This window comes from Lepidochelys olivacea, assembly GCF_965140295.1.
Source record: "Lepidochelys olivacea isolate rLepOli2 genome assembly, chromosome: 8".
Lineage (NCBI taxonomy): Eukaryota > Metazoa > Chordata > Testudines > Cheloniidae > Lepidochelys > Lepidochelys olivacea.
The window spans coordinates 22,888,974-22,902,251 of NC_140418.1; the positions used below are offsets into that span (position 1 = coordinate 22,888,974).

The 13,278-nt window shown below is 44.8% G+C and overlaps 1 protein-coding gene across 1 annotated transcript; it reads right to left on the bottom strand.

The window, feature by feature from the left end:
* Nucleotides 1–841: 841 nt before the first annotated feature.
* LOC311524512 (serine protease inhibitor Kazal-type 6-like) lies at nt 842–12,838 on the bottom strand. Its single transcript, XM_084635673.1, has 4 exons — nt 12,690–12,838; nt 10,438–10,463; nt 2,131–2,258; nt 842–996 (listed from the first exon to the last, which is right to left on the bottom strand). Exons 1-4 carry the CDS (start codon nt 12,742–12,744, stop codon nt 951–953), a joined length of 255 nt encoding a protein of 84 aa, XP_084491799.1. The 5' UTR covers nt 12,745–12,838; the 3' UTR covers nt 842–950.
* Between the last annotated feature and the right edge of the window lie 440 nt (nt 12,839–13,278).

Here is a 13,278-nt window from a genome sequence, read left to right on the forward strand (position 1 = left end):
TCCAAATTAATTCACCTTTAAAAGGTGAATAAGGGCAGAGAGATCTCTTCCTCATTTTTTCATTTTGTGGCAGTTTTAGCCGGTGCTTTATTCTGAACCAAACTGACATGTTTCAAACTCAAAATTTGCTTTCCCTTAACACACGCAAAAATCTGCTAAACTTTCTTGGTTTTCATGAACATTTCTTCTAGTGAACCTGTTTCCTGGAATATTCGCAGAAGACAAATGAAAAGGGGAACAAACAAAGCCAAAATAAGTGATCCAAGGGCCCAATAAAACAGTGATAGTCTGAAGTATAAGAGCAAAATAGACAATTGTTCAGGGCAGCAAATGAGATGTATAAAGTCAGCTTATCAGAAGTGAAAAGAGCCACTGCTGATCAAACTTAAGTGCAGATTGTTTGACAAAGCTATCACTTTAATTTCTCAATGGGTTTTTGGTCCTGCTTGCATGCTAGAGGGCTGTGTAAGAAAGCGTGTAATCAGGGTCCAGCAGCAGTCAGTCTGCAGACAGTTAGCCCATATTATAGTAGGTTGAGGAGCCTCTCTATTTTGGGAAGCAGCCTGCTTTGTCTTTCTCTGTTTTGGGGTTCTTGTGTGGTAGGGTTCTGATTTCTAAAAAAATCAAGTAGTGTTACATTGCAGTCTTCCAGAAAGGGTATTTTATGTTTTTATCCAATTTCTCTGTGTGTATATCATGAACACAGCAGTGTTATACCTTTTGTTCTCTGGAATTAGTGTTCTGTAATTATTTTCTATACACTGGAATGAACTCATATACAGCATTACAGTCCATAATCCCTTCCTCTTGACAAGAAACAGTGGACAAAAATTTTTCCTGCTTTGCTTGTTTAATAAAGTAAACTCAAGAGACAGTGATATGATCCAAACTGATAGTGGATACAGATAGTGTAATCAGGACTTTCAGACTCAGATACAATGAGGATTCATTCAACATTCACCAGTTTGCTTCAGACGCAGTGTCCCATTACTTTTCCTAGGAGAAAATGAAAACACAGAGAAATTAGAGACAGCAAACTTGATGTTATAGACTGAAGTCCCCAACTGACCCACTTGTGAACAGAGATGTCGTGAGAATCTGTAGTTTTCTACTAGATTGATAGAGCCATTCCTTGGCTATTTTCCCCTCACAGATTATAGCATAGATGCTCATGTGAACTCAAACGTCTTGGGCCTTCAAACTTGGATGGGAAATCTCATGAGAGAAAGATCTCCTCTTGTGACGTTGAGCCAGAAATATTGCAAAAACGGCCTCCTTTGTTGCAGCATTTTTGCTCTTAGGCTTCGCACAAAACCAGAATGCCCAGAGTTGAAAGAAACTTAAATTAATATACTATAATTTAACTAAATGTGGAAACTGGGATTCAAGTTTTGCACACAAGTTGAATCACTCTGTATGTCAGTCAGTCTGGTTTGCCTATCTCTAGAATTAAGACATTGCCATCTTGGATTCACAAATGGTGGAAAATATCTAATGTTTAATGCTTTTATCTCCTGTTCAAGTTCTTCTAAAGCCCAGAAGATAACTTGTTCACTATCTCTATGAGCCTGGGTTGCCATACTGCTGGAAAATCAATGGGGATGTTGCTAAATAAAAGACCACAGAATTTAGCCTGACACTAATTTTCAGCAAGATGGCCACCACCAGTACTATATCCATGAATGATACTCTTCCATGGCATGGACCCTGATAGAAACAGCAGGGCTCCTAACTACAGTGGACCTCTTTTTTGTTTAGAATTTTTATTCTTATTCCATGAGTAACCTCTTCTGACACTTTCAATACTTTTCAATCCTATACAAAGTTGTTTGGGTCCCAGATTTCTTGTTAGCTAAACACCTCATTTTGTGGACTCATCTTCTGATTGTCTAGTCTCTAATCTCTGCTGAGATAGGGAGCTCTCCACTGACTTCTAGTGATCAGTATTTCAATCAATTTGGCCTCATTACTGGGAGAAACCCTATCGAAAATAAGCAAATAGGCAAACAGATTCAGATTCTGAACATGGGGGCAACCCTATGGGATAATAAGCTTTATAGAAGTGGCAGATAAATCAATTCTTTTCAGAGTTTTAATGCCTCAGGAGCAGTTACTTGTTTCTGTACTTACTTGACTGCAGCACAAAAGGAACACTTGTTTGTATAGGTTTTGCCATCAGATCCACAATAAGGTTGATAGATCGTTGCACAGTAGGTCTCTCTACCTCGCTCTACATTCTTAAATTCACTGCAGTCAACCTATAAATAAAATAATGCCATTTTATTTTAAATTCACTTCCTTATTTCTTTCATGTACAATTAGAATAATAATGGGCTTGCCTGCTCCCTGGGTCAGGTCCTCTAGTGGTGTGAATCAGCATAGTCAGTGGAGCTACCCCCATTTACACCAGCTGAGGATCTGGCTATCAATTTCTGAGGAATATTTAAAACAATGGAAACAACAAGCCAATTTTTTCCCATGGAGAAGTATCTGACACCAGCAGAGCAAGATGTATGACATCTTTCTAGGGTTTGCTATCCCTTCAAGCCTGTCTGTGTTGAAGGGATGGACACAAAAAGGGCTGTAGGTTGTAGAGCTGCTAGGAAAATGGGAACATGTTTTGTGAAAACTCTCATGAAAAATGTACCTCTTTTTTTTCTTTGAAAAAATTTGAGTTATGAAAGTTTTTGACCAACACGAGTTGTGAGTCGTTCTTTATTGTGGGGAAGTTTAGGTTCCTGAGGACATGTTAGATTCATTCAAAGGGTGATCATAGCCTCTCTTATCCCTGAAAGTAGCAGCTTCCAACTCATCTTATAACTGTGAGAATAACTAGCTGGGCAAAATTGCACGCAGGCTTCATTCAATTATTGTGCAGCTATTAAACATAAAAAGAAATTGTAGAAAGAAGAATCCCAATTTAAATCTATCTTACTGCTGCATCAGTTATGGACCCCTGTATAAAAGTGAGGATGGCAGGACTGGAAAAAGAACTACCTTTCGCAGGCCAGAACAACCCCTGACCCAGCTTCAAGGTCTGTACTGTTCCAACCAAGCGAAGTGTCATTCCTGATCTTACTTCTGCAAACACACGAACTTCACGGGCTTCTCATCTACTCCCATGTGCAATTCAAGGTGATGGTTTTAATCTTGAAAGCTCCATGTGATTTGGCTTCTGGTTACCTTTGGAACCACTTTTATCCTTAAACCTGCTGTGATAGCTACACCCAGCTGAGGTGCTTTGCTGACAATGCCTAGGTATGAATTTTTAGGGATTGGAAGCAGGGTATTCTTAAGGGAGTTCCTGTGATGGTGGAGTGCCTTTTCTTTGAAGGTTTATTGGAATCCAAGTCTATTGGTTTTCAGAGCAAGGGTGCAATGTCCAGGAGGACAGCAGGCCCTATAACCTGTGAAACAAGCCTAGATTGGGTCTGCCAAGCTTGACTCACAATTTGTAACTTGCAGGTTAGGCAATTTAAACTGCATTTTAGTCTGACGCTAGGAAGGACTCACGATGATTAAATATTTCATCCGTGTATTGCCCCTGTTTAAGGAGAAAACACTTTCTGCTACCTCTTTGGATTACTCATCTGCTGATGCTAACTGGAGGACAGCTGCAGTGATGGAGGACTCCATCAGCCTTTCCTATATGATTGGTACCACATGACTTAGCTGTGCTTTATTGGCACTAGCTGAGAGCGACAAGAAGTAAAGTCTCAGTATGTCGCTAACCCAGTAAATAACCTAAGGAGATGCTTAACTTTAAGCATATGAGCAGTCCCACTGAACTCAAGCATGTTCTTAAGTGCTTTGCTGGATCAGAGCCTTAAATGCAGTTAACAAGGATTTACCTGTGACAATGCAAGATCCTAGTTAATGAGTAAGATGCAGACAAAGGGTGAAATCCAGGCTCCGTGGTGGAAGTCAACATAAATCTTGCCATTGACTTCAACAGGGCCAAGATTTCACCCAAAAAACTTTTATAACTGTAGAGAAGTCACTTCCCAGAAATGCTCCACCTTCCTGAGCTCTGGTTAATTAAAGGCTGGGAGGAAGTTCCACCCCTGGCCTCCTGCTGCCAGCCTGCCTCTTGATGGAGGGGGGCAATGTCACTCCACAACAAGGATGAGGGACTAGCTGTAGGCCAACTAACTGGTTCTAGGCCAGCTGGCAGGCATACAAGGGGCGGGGGTGTCCTCTGTGACTGAGTGGTGTGGAACTGCTGCAATGGCTGTGAGGAGCTGACCAAATTTAGCCTGGATCCAAGGTTGTAGCCAGGCTGATGGAGCAGCCTGGACACAGTAGAGGAGCCCCAGCCAGCACAGGGATTAAGGAGGCAGACACCAGTCAACACACTAGAGACCAGAACTCAGCAGCAGTCCAAACTCATGCTGGACTAAAGCCCCAGTACCACTGCAAGGGTTGGAAGGTACTCTGTTTGGGACTGAGACTGGGTGGCTGTTTGGACTCTTAGTCACTTTGGAGAGTGTTATTCTGGATATTCAGGGATTGGGGACTTGGGTACATTTTACTATATTGCTGGAGGATGTGTACGGGTGACTCCCTATAGCTGCCCCATCTTTGAATCATCCCCACTACAACCCGAGGGCTTGTCTATGCTCAGATGAAAATGTTGTTTGTTGTTGAGTGCAGCATTTGTTTGTGGGGTTTATTCCTGCCTCCTCATTGGGGTTGGGGAGTCACTGAAGGTAAGTGGAGTTCTCTCAGGCACATGGTTTGGGATATGGGAACCACTTGACAGTGTTGGGAACACTGGGGCATGGCCACTAGGTAACTCGAGGGGATGGAAGACCACAAGTGTCGATGAAGCCCCCTCGCACTAGGCCCCTGTGTCCTTGGCCCCCCCACCGCCTGGAGGCACTCGCAGCAGCTCTGTGTGCTAGGCCCAAGTGTCCTTGGCCCCCCCGCCTGGAGGCACACACAGCAGTTATGCTGAGAATCTGCAACAGTATGTTGCAGAGTCAGACTGCCTGAAACTAAGCAAGGCCAAACAGGGGAGATATGGAAGAACAATGCTGAATAAAGCAGCTTTATGTATAGTTTAACAAATGATACAGAGAATCAGGGAACTAGCTGGGAACTGGATTGGCTGGCTATATGGATACTTGGAGCAGCTTGCTATTGGATAAGTATGCTGGAAAAAAGGATGTATAAAAGCCTGTGTAACTTCCTGCTCTGTTGTGCAGGATTTGAGATTTTATTCTCCCTGTACCTTTTTGCAGCTGCAAATAAACTTTTCTGCTTCTCCACCCCGTTGTGATTATTGGGTGTAGCACACCGGGTAACGAACCACTCAAGCTGTTGTTCAGCCTCTCGGCACTGGGTGCCGGCAACAGCTTTTGGCGTCCCTGGGTGGACTCGAGGCTGCAATTTAGCCTTGCCCGGACCCCTCCTGGAGGTCGAGGATTGCGGCGAGAACCGACGCCCAGCGCGCACCGGTGAGTTCATCGGGGGCCTCGGAGGAGACGTGATTTGATCGACCCCAGAGGGCACAACGGTGCAACGCACTCATATAGTGGAGAAGCTGTTGTGGACCACGGTGAAGAACCGGTCCCTTAGACGTGGGGGAGGAGCAGCTGCAGGGCCACGGTGAAGAACCGTTCCCTTGGATCAGGTAGGATCCTTTTAAAATCCGGATTATATGCTCTGTTGGAACCTGGGGACGCCCAGAGTTACCCTGTAGGTATGGGACAGAGACAGAGCTCAGAGGTTAGGGCACGGTGTACGCCCCTAGAGTGCATTCTAGCAAACTGGAAGGTATTTGGTGCGGATCCGATGACTAAGAGCCAATTAAAACGATTCTGTACAGTTGACTGGCCTCAATATCAACTAGAGGACCAGGAGTGGTGGCCACCAGGAGGGTCAATTAATTACAACACGATCCTCCAATTAGTTTTGTTTTGTCAGTGAATGGGTAAATGGAATGAACATATGTATGCGCATTTGTTTCTGACTTTATGTACTCGACCAGATATTTTACAGCACTGTAATCTGACTCCGACTGGTTTGGTAGCAGCTAATGTTAGTCCCCAGACCCCCACCCCCACTGTAATGGCAGAGCCGGTGTCCCCTTCGGCCCCCACACTCCCACCGTATAAGGGTAGGATGCCTCGGGTTACAGAGATTGCCCCCTCGGTGGGACTCTATCCTTTGCTTACCGAGATGGTTGTGGCTTGCCCAGGGGCAGATGGACGTCAGGCTACCACTATGCACGTTTAAACCCATGTGCCATTCAATCCAATAGACTAAGCAGCTTTTAAAACACAGGCTGGGGAATTCTCAACGAACGCAAGCAGGTTTATTTCAGTCTTTAAGGGGTGCCTCAGTAGTCATAAGCCAATTGAGACGACTGTAATATCCTCCTGAGAACCCTGTTGTCTGAGGTGGAGAGGGATCAGGTTACAGCTAAGGCAAGGGGAGCGTCAGCGTTCAAGCGAAAAAAAAAGAAAGGAATCTATCTGTCAAGTTCCTACCCCAAATAACCGTGAGCGGCTCAGGGCATTTCTGGGTATGGCAGGCTTTTGCAGGATATGGATCCCAGAGTTTGGACTGTGGGCTAAACCCCTGTACGACTGTGTAAAAGGAGCAGATCATGACCCCTTCTATTGGACCCCAGAGGCTGATAGGGCATTTAAAATCCTGAAAAGAAAATTAATGGAAGCCCCGGCTCTGGGCTTGCCAGATCTCTCTAAGCCGTTTCAGTTGTATGTACATGAACAAAGGGGGGTGGCGCTAGGAGTGCTTACACAGCTGTTAGGAGCATGGAAGCGTCCTGTGGCTTATTTTTCTAAGCAATTGGATCAGGTTGCAAAGGGTTGGCCGGCATGTTTACGGGCGGTCGCAGCTACTGCCCTATTGCTTGAGGAAGCCGAAAAGCTAACATTGGGCGGGGTTATGCAAATCTATACTCCCCATATGGTCCGAGCCTTATTGGATGCAAAGGGAGGGCTTTGGCTCACCCAGGCTCGGATTGCTCGGTACCAGGCTAAGCTGTTAGAGAACTCTGAAGTCACCCTACAGCCTTGCCCCTCCCTTAACCCAGCCACTCTCTTGCCAGAAACAGAGGAACAGAAACATGACTGTTTAGAAATCATAGATGTCCAGTACTCCAGCCGTCCGGATTTAAAGGATGTACCTCTCCCAAATGCAGATTATGAGTGGTACACTGATGGTAGCAGTACTGTAATAGATGGGCAAAGGAGGGCGGGTTATGCTGTTGTGACCCTCCATGACACTGTGGAAGCTGAAGGTTTGCCTGCTGGGACCTCTGCCCAGCTTGCCGAACTAATAGCCCTGACCTGTGCACTTGAACTGTCAAAAGGAAAGCGGGTCAACATTTTTACTGATTCAAAGTATGCTTTTGGTGTGCTGCATGCTCATGCTGGCCTATGGAAGCAAAGGGGAATGCTGACAGCCCAAGGCTCCCCAGTCAAGTATGGGCCCCAAATCCTCCGGCTCCTAGAAGCCGTACAACTCCCCTCGGAAGTGGCGGTGGTACACTGTAAAGCCCATCAAAGGGAGGATCAAGATGTGGCCAGAGGTAACGTCCGGGCAGATAGAGAGGCTAAGCATGCTGCCACCCTGCCATCCCCTCAGGCTGAGAACGCCCATATGCATGCCCTTATCCCATCAGTAGGGGAGCTTCCAACCCCTCAGTACTCTGGGGAGGAGAGACAGCTAACTGACAAACTCAGTCTCTGGGAAAAGGAGGGATGGCTCCATTCCCCAGAAGGGAAGGTCCTCTTACCAAAGGGCCTAATCCGGCCAGTGCTGCAGAAACTACATCAAACCACTCATGCTGGCAGGGAAACACTTATCCAGCTAATGGGAAAATACTTTATCACTTCCAGACTCCGACCCCTGGCTGCCCATGTACAAGCGGACTGCTTAGTCTGCCAAAAGACTAACCCCCGACCGGGACATCCTGTGCCACCAGCTGCCCTAAAACCCACTCTAAGCCCCGGACAAGTGTGGCAAATAGACTTTACTGAGTTTCCCCGGACTCAAGGGTTCAAATATCTCCTTGTTATAGTGGATCGGTTCAGCGGATGGCCAGAAGCCTTCCCATGCCGTAACTGCACTGCCAGGACAGTGGCCCTCAAGTTTGTTAAGGAGCTCATTCCTCGCTTTGGACTCCCCCTGTGGATGGAATCTGACAATGGGACACACTTCACGTCAAAAATCATTCAAAGCATCTCACATGCCTTACAGATCCCCTGGAAACTCCATACGCCCTGGAGACCGCAAGCCAGTGGTGTAGTGGAGCGTACCAATCAGACCCTTAAACGGCATCTCTCAAAAGTGTGCCAAGAAGCCTCACTGCGATGGCCTGATGCTTTGCCCCTCGTCCTACTCCGTATCCGCGTTCTCCCAAAGGGTAGATTAGGGCTCAGTCCCTTTGAAATTATGTTTGGAAGGGCATGGCCCATGAACGGCACCCCGGTTCTGTCAGGGGAATGGGAGTTGGGTAATGTTTTTTTGTCACAGTATATGTGTTCCCTGTCTGCTGTTCTCTTGTCTCTTCACAGGTATACCAAGGATTCCCAGCCTCTCCCCTTGGACTCTCCCGTTCACTCCTTACAGCCCGGTGACTCTGTGCTTGTTCGCACCTGGAAAGACGAGCCTCTCCAGGAAAAGTGGAAAGGACCCTATAGCGTCCTGCTGATCTCCCATACAGCGGCAAAGATCGAGGGACACAAGAACTGGATCCATCACTCTCGTCTGAAGGCAGTACCTGCCCCCTCGTCAGCAGAACAGTGGACCGTCCAACCTGCTGACTCCTCATCTAGTGACGATCTCGGGCTAAAGCTACTGTTTAAAAGACACAAATAGCGGGCACCTTAATGCTAAAATGGGCCCACCCAGGTACTGGAGACCCTGGGTTGGGAAGACTCTGGTAATAATTAATTGGGTAACATTGTTATTCTTTGTATTGGTATTTCCAAATTGTGCATATCGGGAGCATAACTCCTTTGTTTTGCTTGCGCACCATGTTGCTACTTTAACAAACCAGACTGATTGCTGGCTGTGTGCTCCAACTCCACTATCCCCCAAAACGGAAATGCCCCTTGACATGCTGCCCTTGACCCTAGCAGAATTAGCCACCACCAAAGAGCAGGAAAGAACGAACTCACCGTTCTGAAACAAGACCTCTTTACAGCAAGCCACCTATCAGGACCAGGAGTATTCAGTTGCAGTACTCACTAAGGAAGTGTTATGTTTTACCCGAAACCAATCTGATCCCTATGGGCATCCTGTGGGAAAAGAGCTCCTGTGTTATTACACAGTGGGCTAATGGGTATTGGATAAAGACCAACAGGGGAGGCCAACAGTGTGGGTGTAATGGTTCCTCCCCTTTTAGGGAAACACAAATAATCTTACCACAAAAAAGGGGTTTGAAAATGTAACTTGCCGTCCAGTTAATATCTCCAATGTAGCAAGCCCAAGTGAGAAAACTCAGAGCCAAGGCTGTTGAGTGTTCTCAAAGGGGGCAGTTGTTGGGAACACTGGGGCATAGCCACTAGGTAACTCGAGGGGATGGAAGACCACAAGTGTCGATGAAGCCCCCTCGCACTAGGCCCCTGTGTCCTTGCCCCCCCCCCCCCCCCCCCGCCTGGAGGCACTCGCAGCAGCTCTGTGTGCTAGGCCCAAGTGTCCTTGGCCCCCCCGCCTGGAGGCACACACAGCAGTTATGCTGAGAATCTGCAACAGTATGTTGCAGAGTCAGACTGCCTGAAACTAAGCAAGGCCAAACAGGGGAGATATGGAAGAACAATGCTGAATAAAGCAGCTTTATGTATAGTTTAACAAATGATACAGAGAATCAGGGAACTAGCTGGGAACTGGATTGGCTGGCTATATGGATACTTGGAGCAGCTTGCTATTGGATAAGTATGCTGGAAAAAAGGATGTATAAAAGCCTGTGTAACTTCCTGCTCTGTTGTGCAGGATTTGAGATTTTATTCTCCCTGTACCTTTTTGCAGCTGCAAATAAACTTTTCTGCTTCTCCACCCCGTTGTGATTATTGGGTGTAGCACATCGGGTAACGAACCACTCAAGCTGTTGTTCAGCCTCTCGGCACTGGGTGCCGGCAACAACAGTCAATGGAATTTAGATTCCTAAGTGCCTAAATCACTTTTAAAAATGAGATTTAGGACCTTAATTTATTTGGCATTGCAATGCTGAGTGCAGCAATGCCTAGATAGCTTTAAAAATCTGGGCCTTAATGCTATCAGTCTGACTGAATGGAAACTGTGTGTCTGAATCATGGAGATTTATTCTCTGGATCCTGTAGCATTCCAGTATTTCACCCTTTCAGATACTTCCCATTTAATTTTTAGTGTTTTTCCTGCCACAGATCTTGACTATGCAATCATTCCAAACCATTTATTTTTGGTCAAGGGAAAATGACTCACCTGACTCCCATTTTGACTGTCAGCACCTGGAACAAAATCACAGACACAAAAGATCAAATGAAGCAAAATGTTTGAAGACTATTCAGTTAAACGCCTGGGGACAGATTCACCAGTTCACATTGGCTGCTTTGTGCCATGCAAGCCACACAAAGCCACTTTTAATTTGGATTAACTATAGCTAGTAAATAGAACTGAAAGGTTTCCTGTATTCGTGGGTCATACATGAAATATTACCTCCTTTGATATAAATAATGACAGTGTTTTTCAGTGTTGAATACAACACATTTATAAAGACTTATTATAACTGCTAACAAACCTTATTTACTTCTGGATATTTGAATTCTGTGTCAGCATCTAGCACAATCTCTGCCTGTCATAGGGAACGAAGCCCCTTTCAGTCAAACGGACGCATCAAAGCAAGATTAAAAGCCAGGGAGTCAGTTTTGTGTTTACTGCTCAGTTCACTCAGGATGGTCTAATGGTTAAGATGCCGTACTGGGGTTTAAGAGACCTGGGCGCAATTCCTAGTCCTACTATAAACTCATTCTGTGGCCTTGCTTAAGTCACTTAATCTTTCTGAGCCTTGATTTCCTCATTATTATCATCACTAGTGAGGTCTACTAATAAGGTCACTAGTGAGGATAATAATAAAGTCTTTCTTTCACTCTGGATCTGTCCTGTCTATATGGACAGCAAGCTCTTGGGGACAGGGTCTGTTTCTTACTACATGTATGTCCAGCATCTCTGATCTCAATCGGGTCCTCCAAGCGAAATGTTAATATAAATCATAACAACACTACACAGAAGAAATCAGCTGTTCTTGGAATAAAGCACTTCTTTTTGATGACACACAGTTTTCATTCTCTGTGGATGTATATATGTTGGGCATCTCCTGTAACAGTCATGGCTTCCAAAGGGTAAGAGAAATCAAAGTACCCTGTATGCATGATTTTCACAAACTACAATGTCACACAGTTTGTTGGGTGTGACCCAAAATTAATTAACACCCTTAGATCTCTGTTGAAACTCTCTTGTCCAGCACAACCTATGGTCAAATATATAGTAGCAAAAGTTACACATAGTCCTTGCGTCAGATTTCAGTCTCTTGTACACCACTAAATCCCACAAAACTCAATCTGTGTTTGCATCATCCTGGAACTAAATCAGATTCAGGTCACCTCCCCTAAAAGGCAAGATGTTATTAATTTTATTAACTGTTTAGTGCCAACTGTGTACTTGGCTGTGAACAAGACCCAAAGAGAGCAGCAGTGCCTGCCACAAAAACCTTGCAATCTAAGACAAGATGTGCTGTGAAACCCAGAAGAGAGAATAATTATTTTTTTCTTAGAATGCCAGTAGTAAACTATTGGACCTGGTCAAATTTTTTTTGACAGAACAGTTTTCTGTCAGAAAACAGTGTTTTGTCAAAACTGAAAGGTTTCAACAGAAAAATATCAATTCAATTTAAAATCAAAATGGAGTATTTCATTCTGATTTTCTTGTCTTGTTTTAACTTTCAGATATAAATATAATGTAATACTAAAGTTAACATTTTATAAAAATATTATACTTAATATTCATGGTATAATGTTTCAACAGTTTCAAGATGAATGTTTTAATAAGGTCAGTTTCATGTTTCCAGACTAAAAATGTTCAGAATTTCCATTGTGTGGGGGAAAAAATTGGAAATTTCAGCTTTTTGTCCCAATTTGGGACAAAAACTAATGTTGAAATGTTGGAATTTCCTGCTGGATGGACCAGCTCTATATTTTACCATACTGTAGCCTGGAGCCCCCGGTCTCTAAAAATATATCTCCAACCATTAGAGGAATCTATCCATCAACCTGCCACTGCTGGACTTGCCCCTTAACCGCAGAATGGGAGACATCCCTGTTTTGCACCACCAGGTAGAAATAGGTAACCCTTTGCTCAAATTCGTTAAAGATGCTGAGATATTGCTTGTTAAGTGGTGCACAAGAGTTCACTTGCTAGTGCAGCTCCCTTCCAGCACCTAAATGTGGACACTTGGTCAGGATCCACTATTCCTTCCATGTGCATGGAAAGAGAATAAGCCACTGCACTGATACCTGGAAGGAGAAACTCCCCTGAGCAATGTGTGCATCTGTCCCTTAAGGCTCCCTCTCTTTTCTCTGCCTGGAAACTGAGCTGGGCTGACTACATCATCCAGGAGACAATGCACTAGGCCTCCGTCAGCTTCTCCAGAATATCAGGAAATAACAAAAGTTACTCACCGGAGAAGCAAAAAACTGCCAGAGTGAGGAGTAAAAAGACTCCTGTCATCTTCATGGTGTAGCTGGGTGTCTGGCCTCTTTCATGCCTGTCAGTGCTTTGCTAAGTAAATCTCCTACCCAGAGCTTATATATATATATATGCAGCAGTCACCATGACTGTGAAATCACCCTGACATGGTAATTGGCATGAACAGAGAGAAGGTGTTGCCTGTTAGGTAGTGCCAGTTTGTAAGCAATGTCCTCATCTCAGTGTGTTTACCCTATATTTATACACATCACAGGAGTCAAAGCTTGGATCTTGCAGATAAAGGAGATGTATTGCACATTAGACAATCTCCATTTCCCAACTGATCACTGCATTTCCAGCATGTTGCACCTTTAAAGCAGTGACTCAACAGGGTGGCTCATTATTGGTGGCTGCTAGTGCCTTATTGACGCCCATGGGTGTATACAAGTCCCTGAAGGGTGATTTACAATGGAACAAACTAGTTCCCATTGGGCATGTTCCAGATGATTCACACGAAGAGAGTTTAATGATTACATTATTTGGTGTCTCCAAATTTGAGAAATGAGTTCAGTTTAGCAGCTG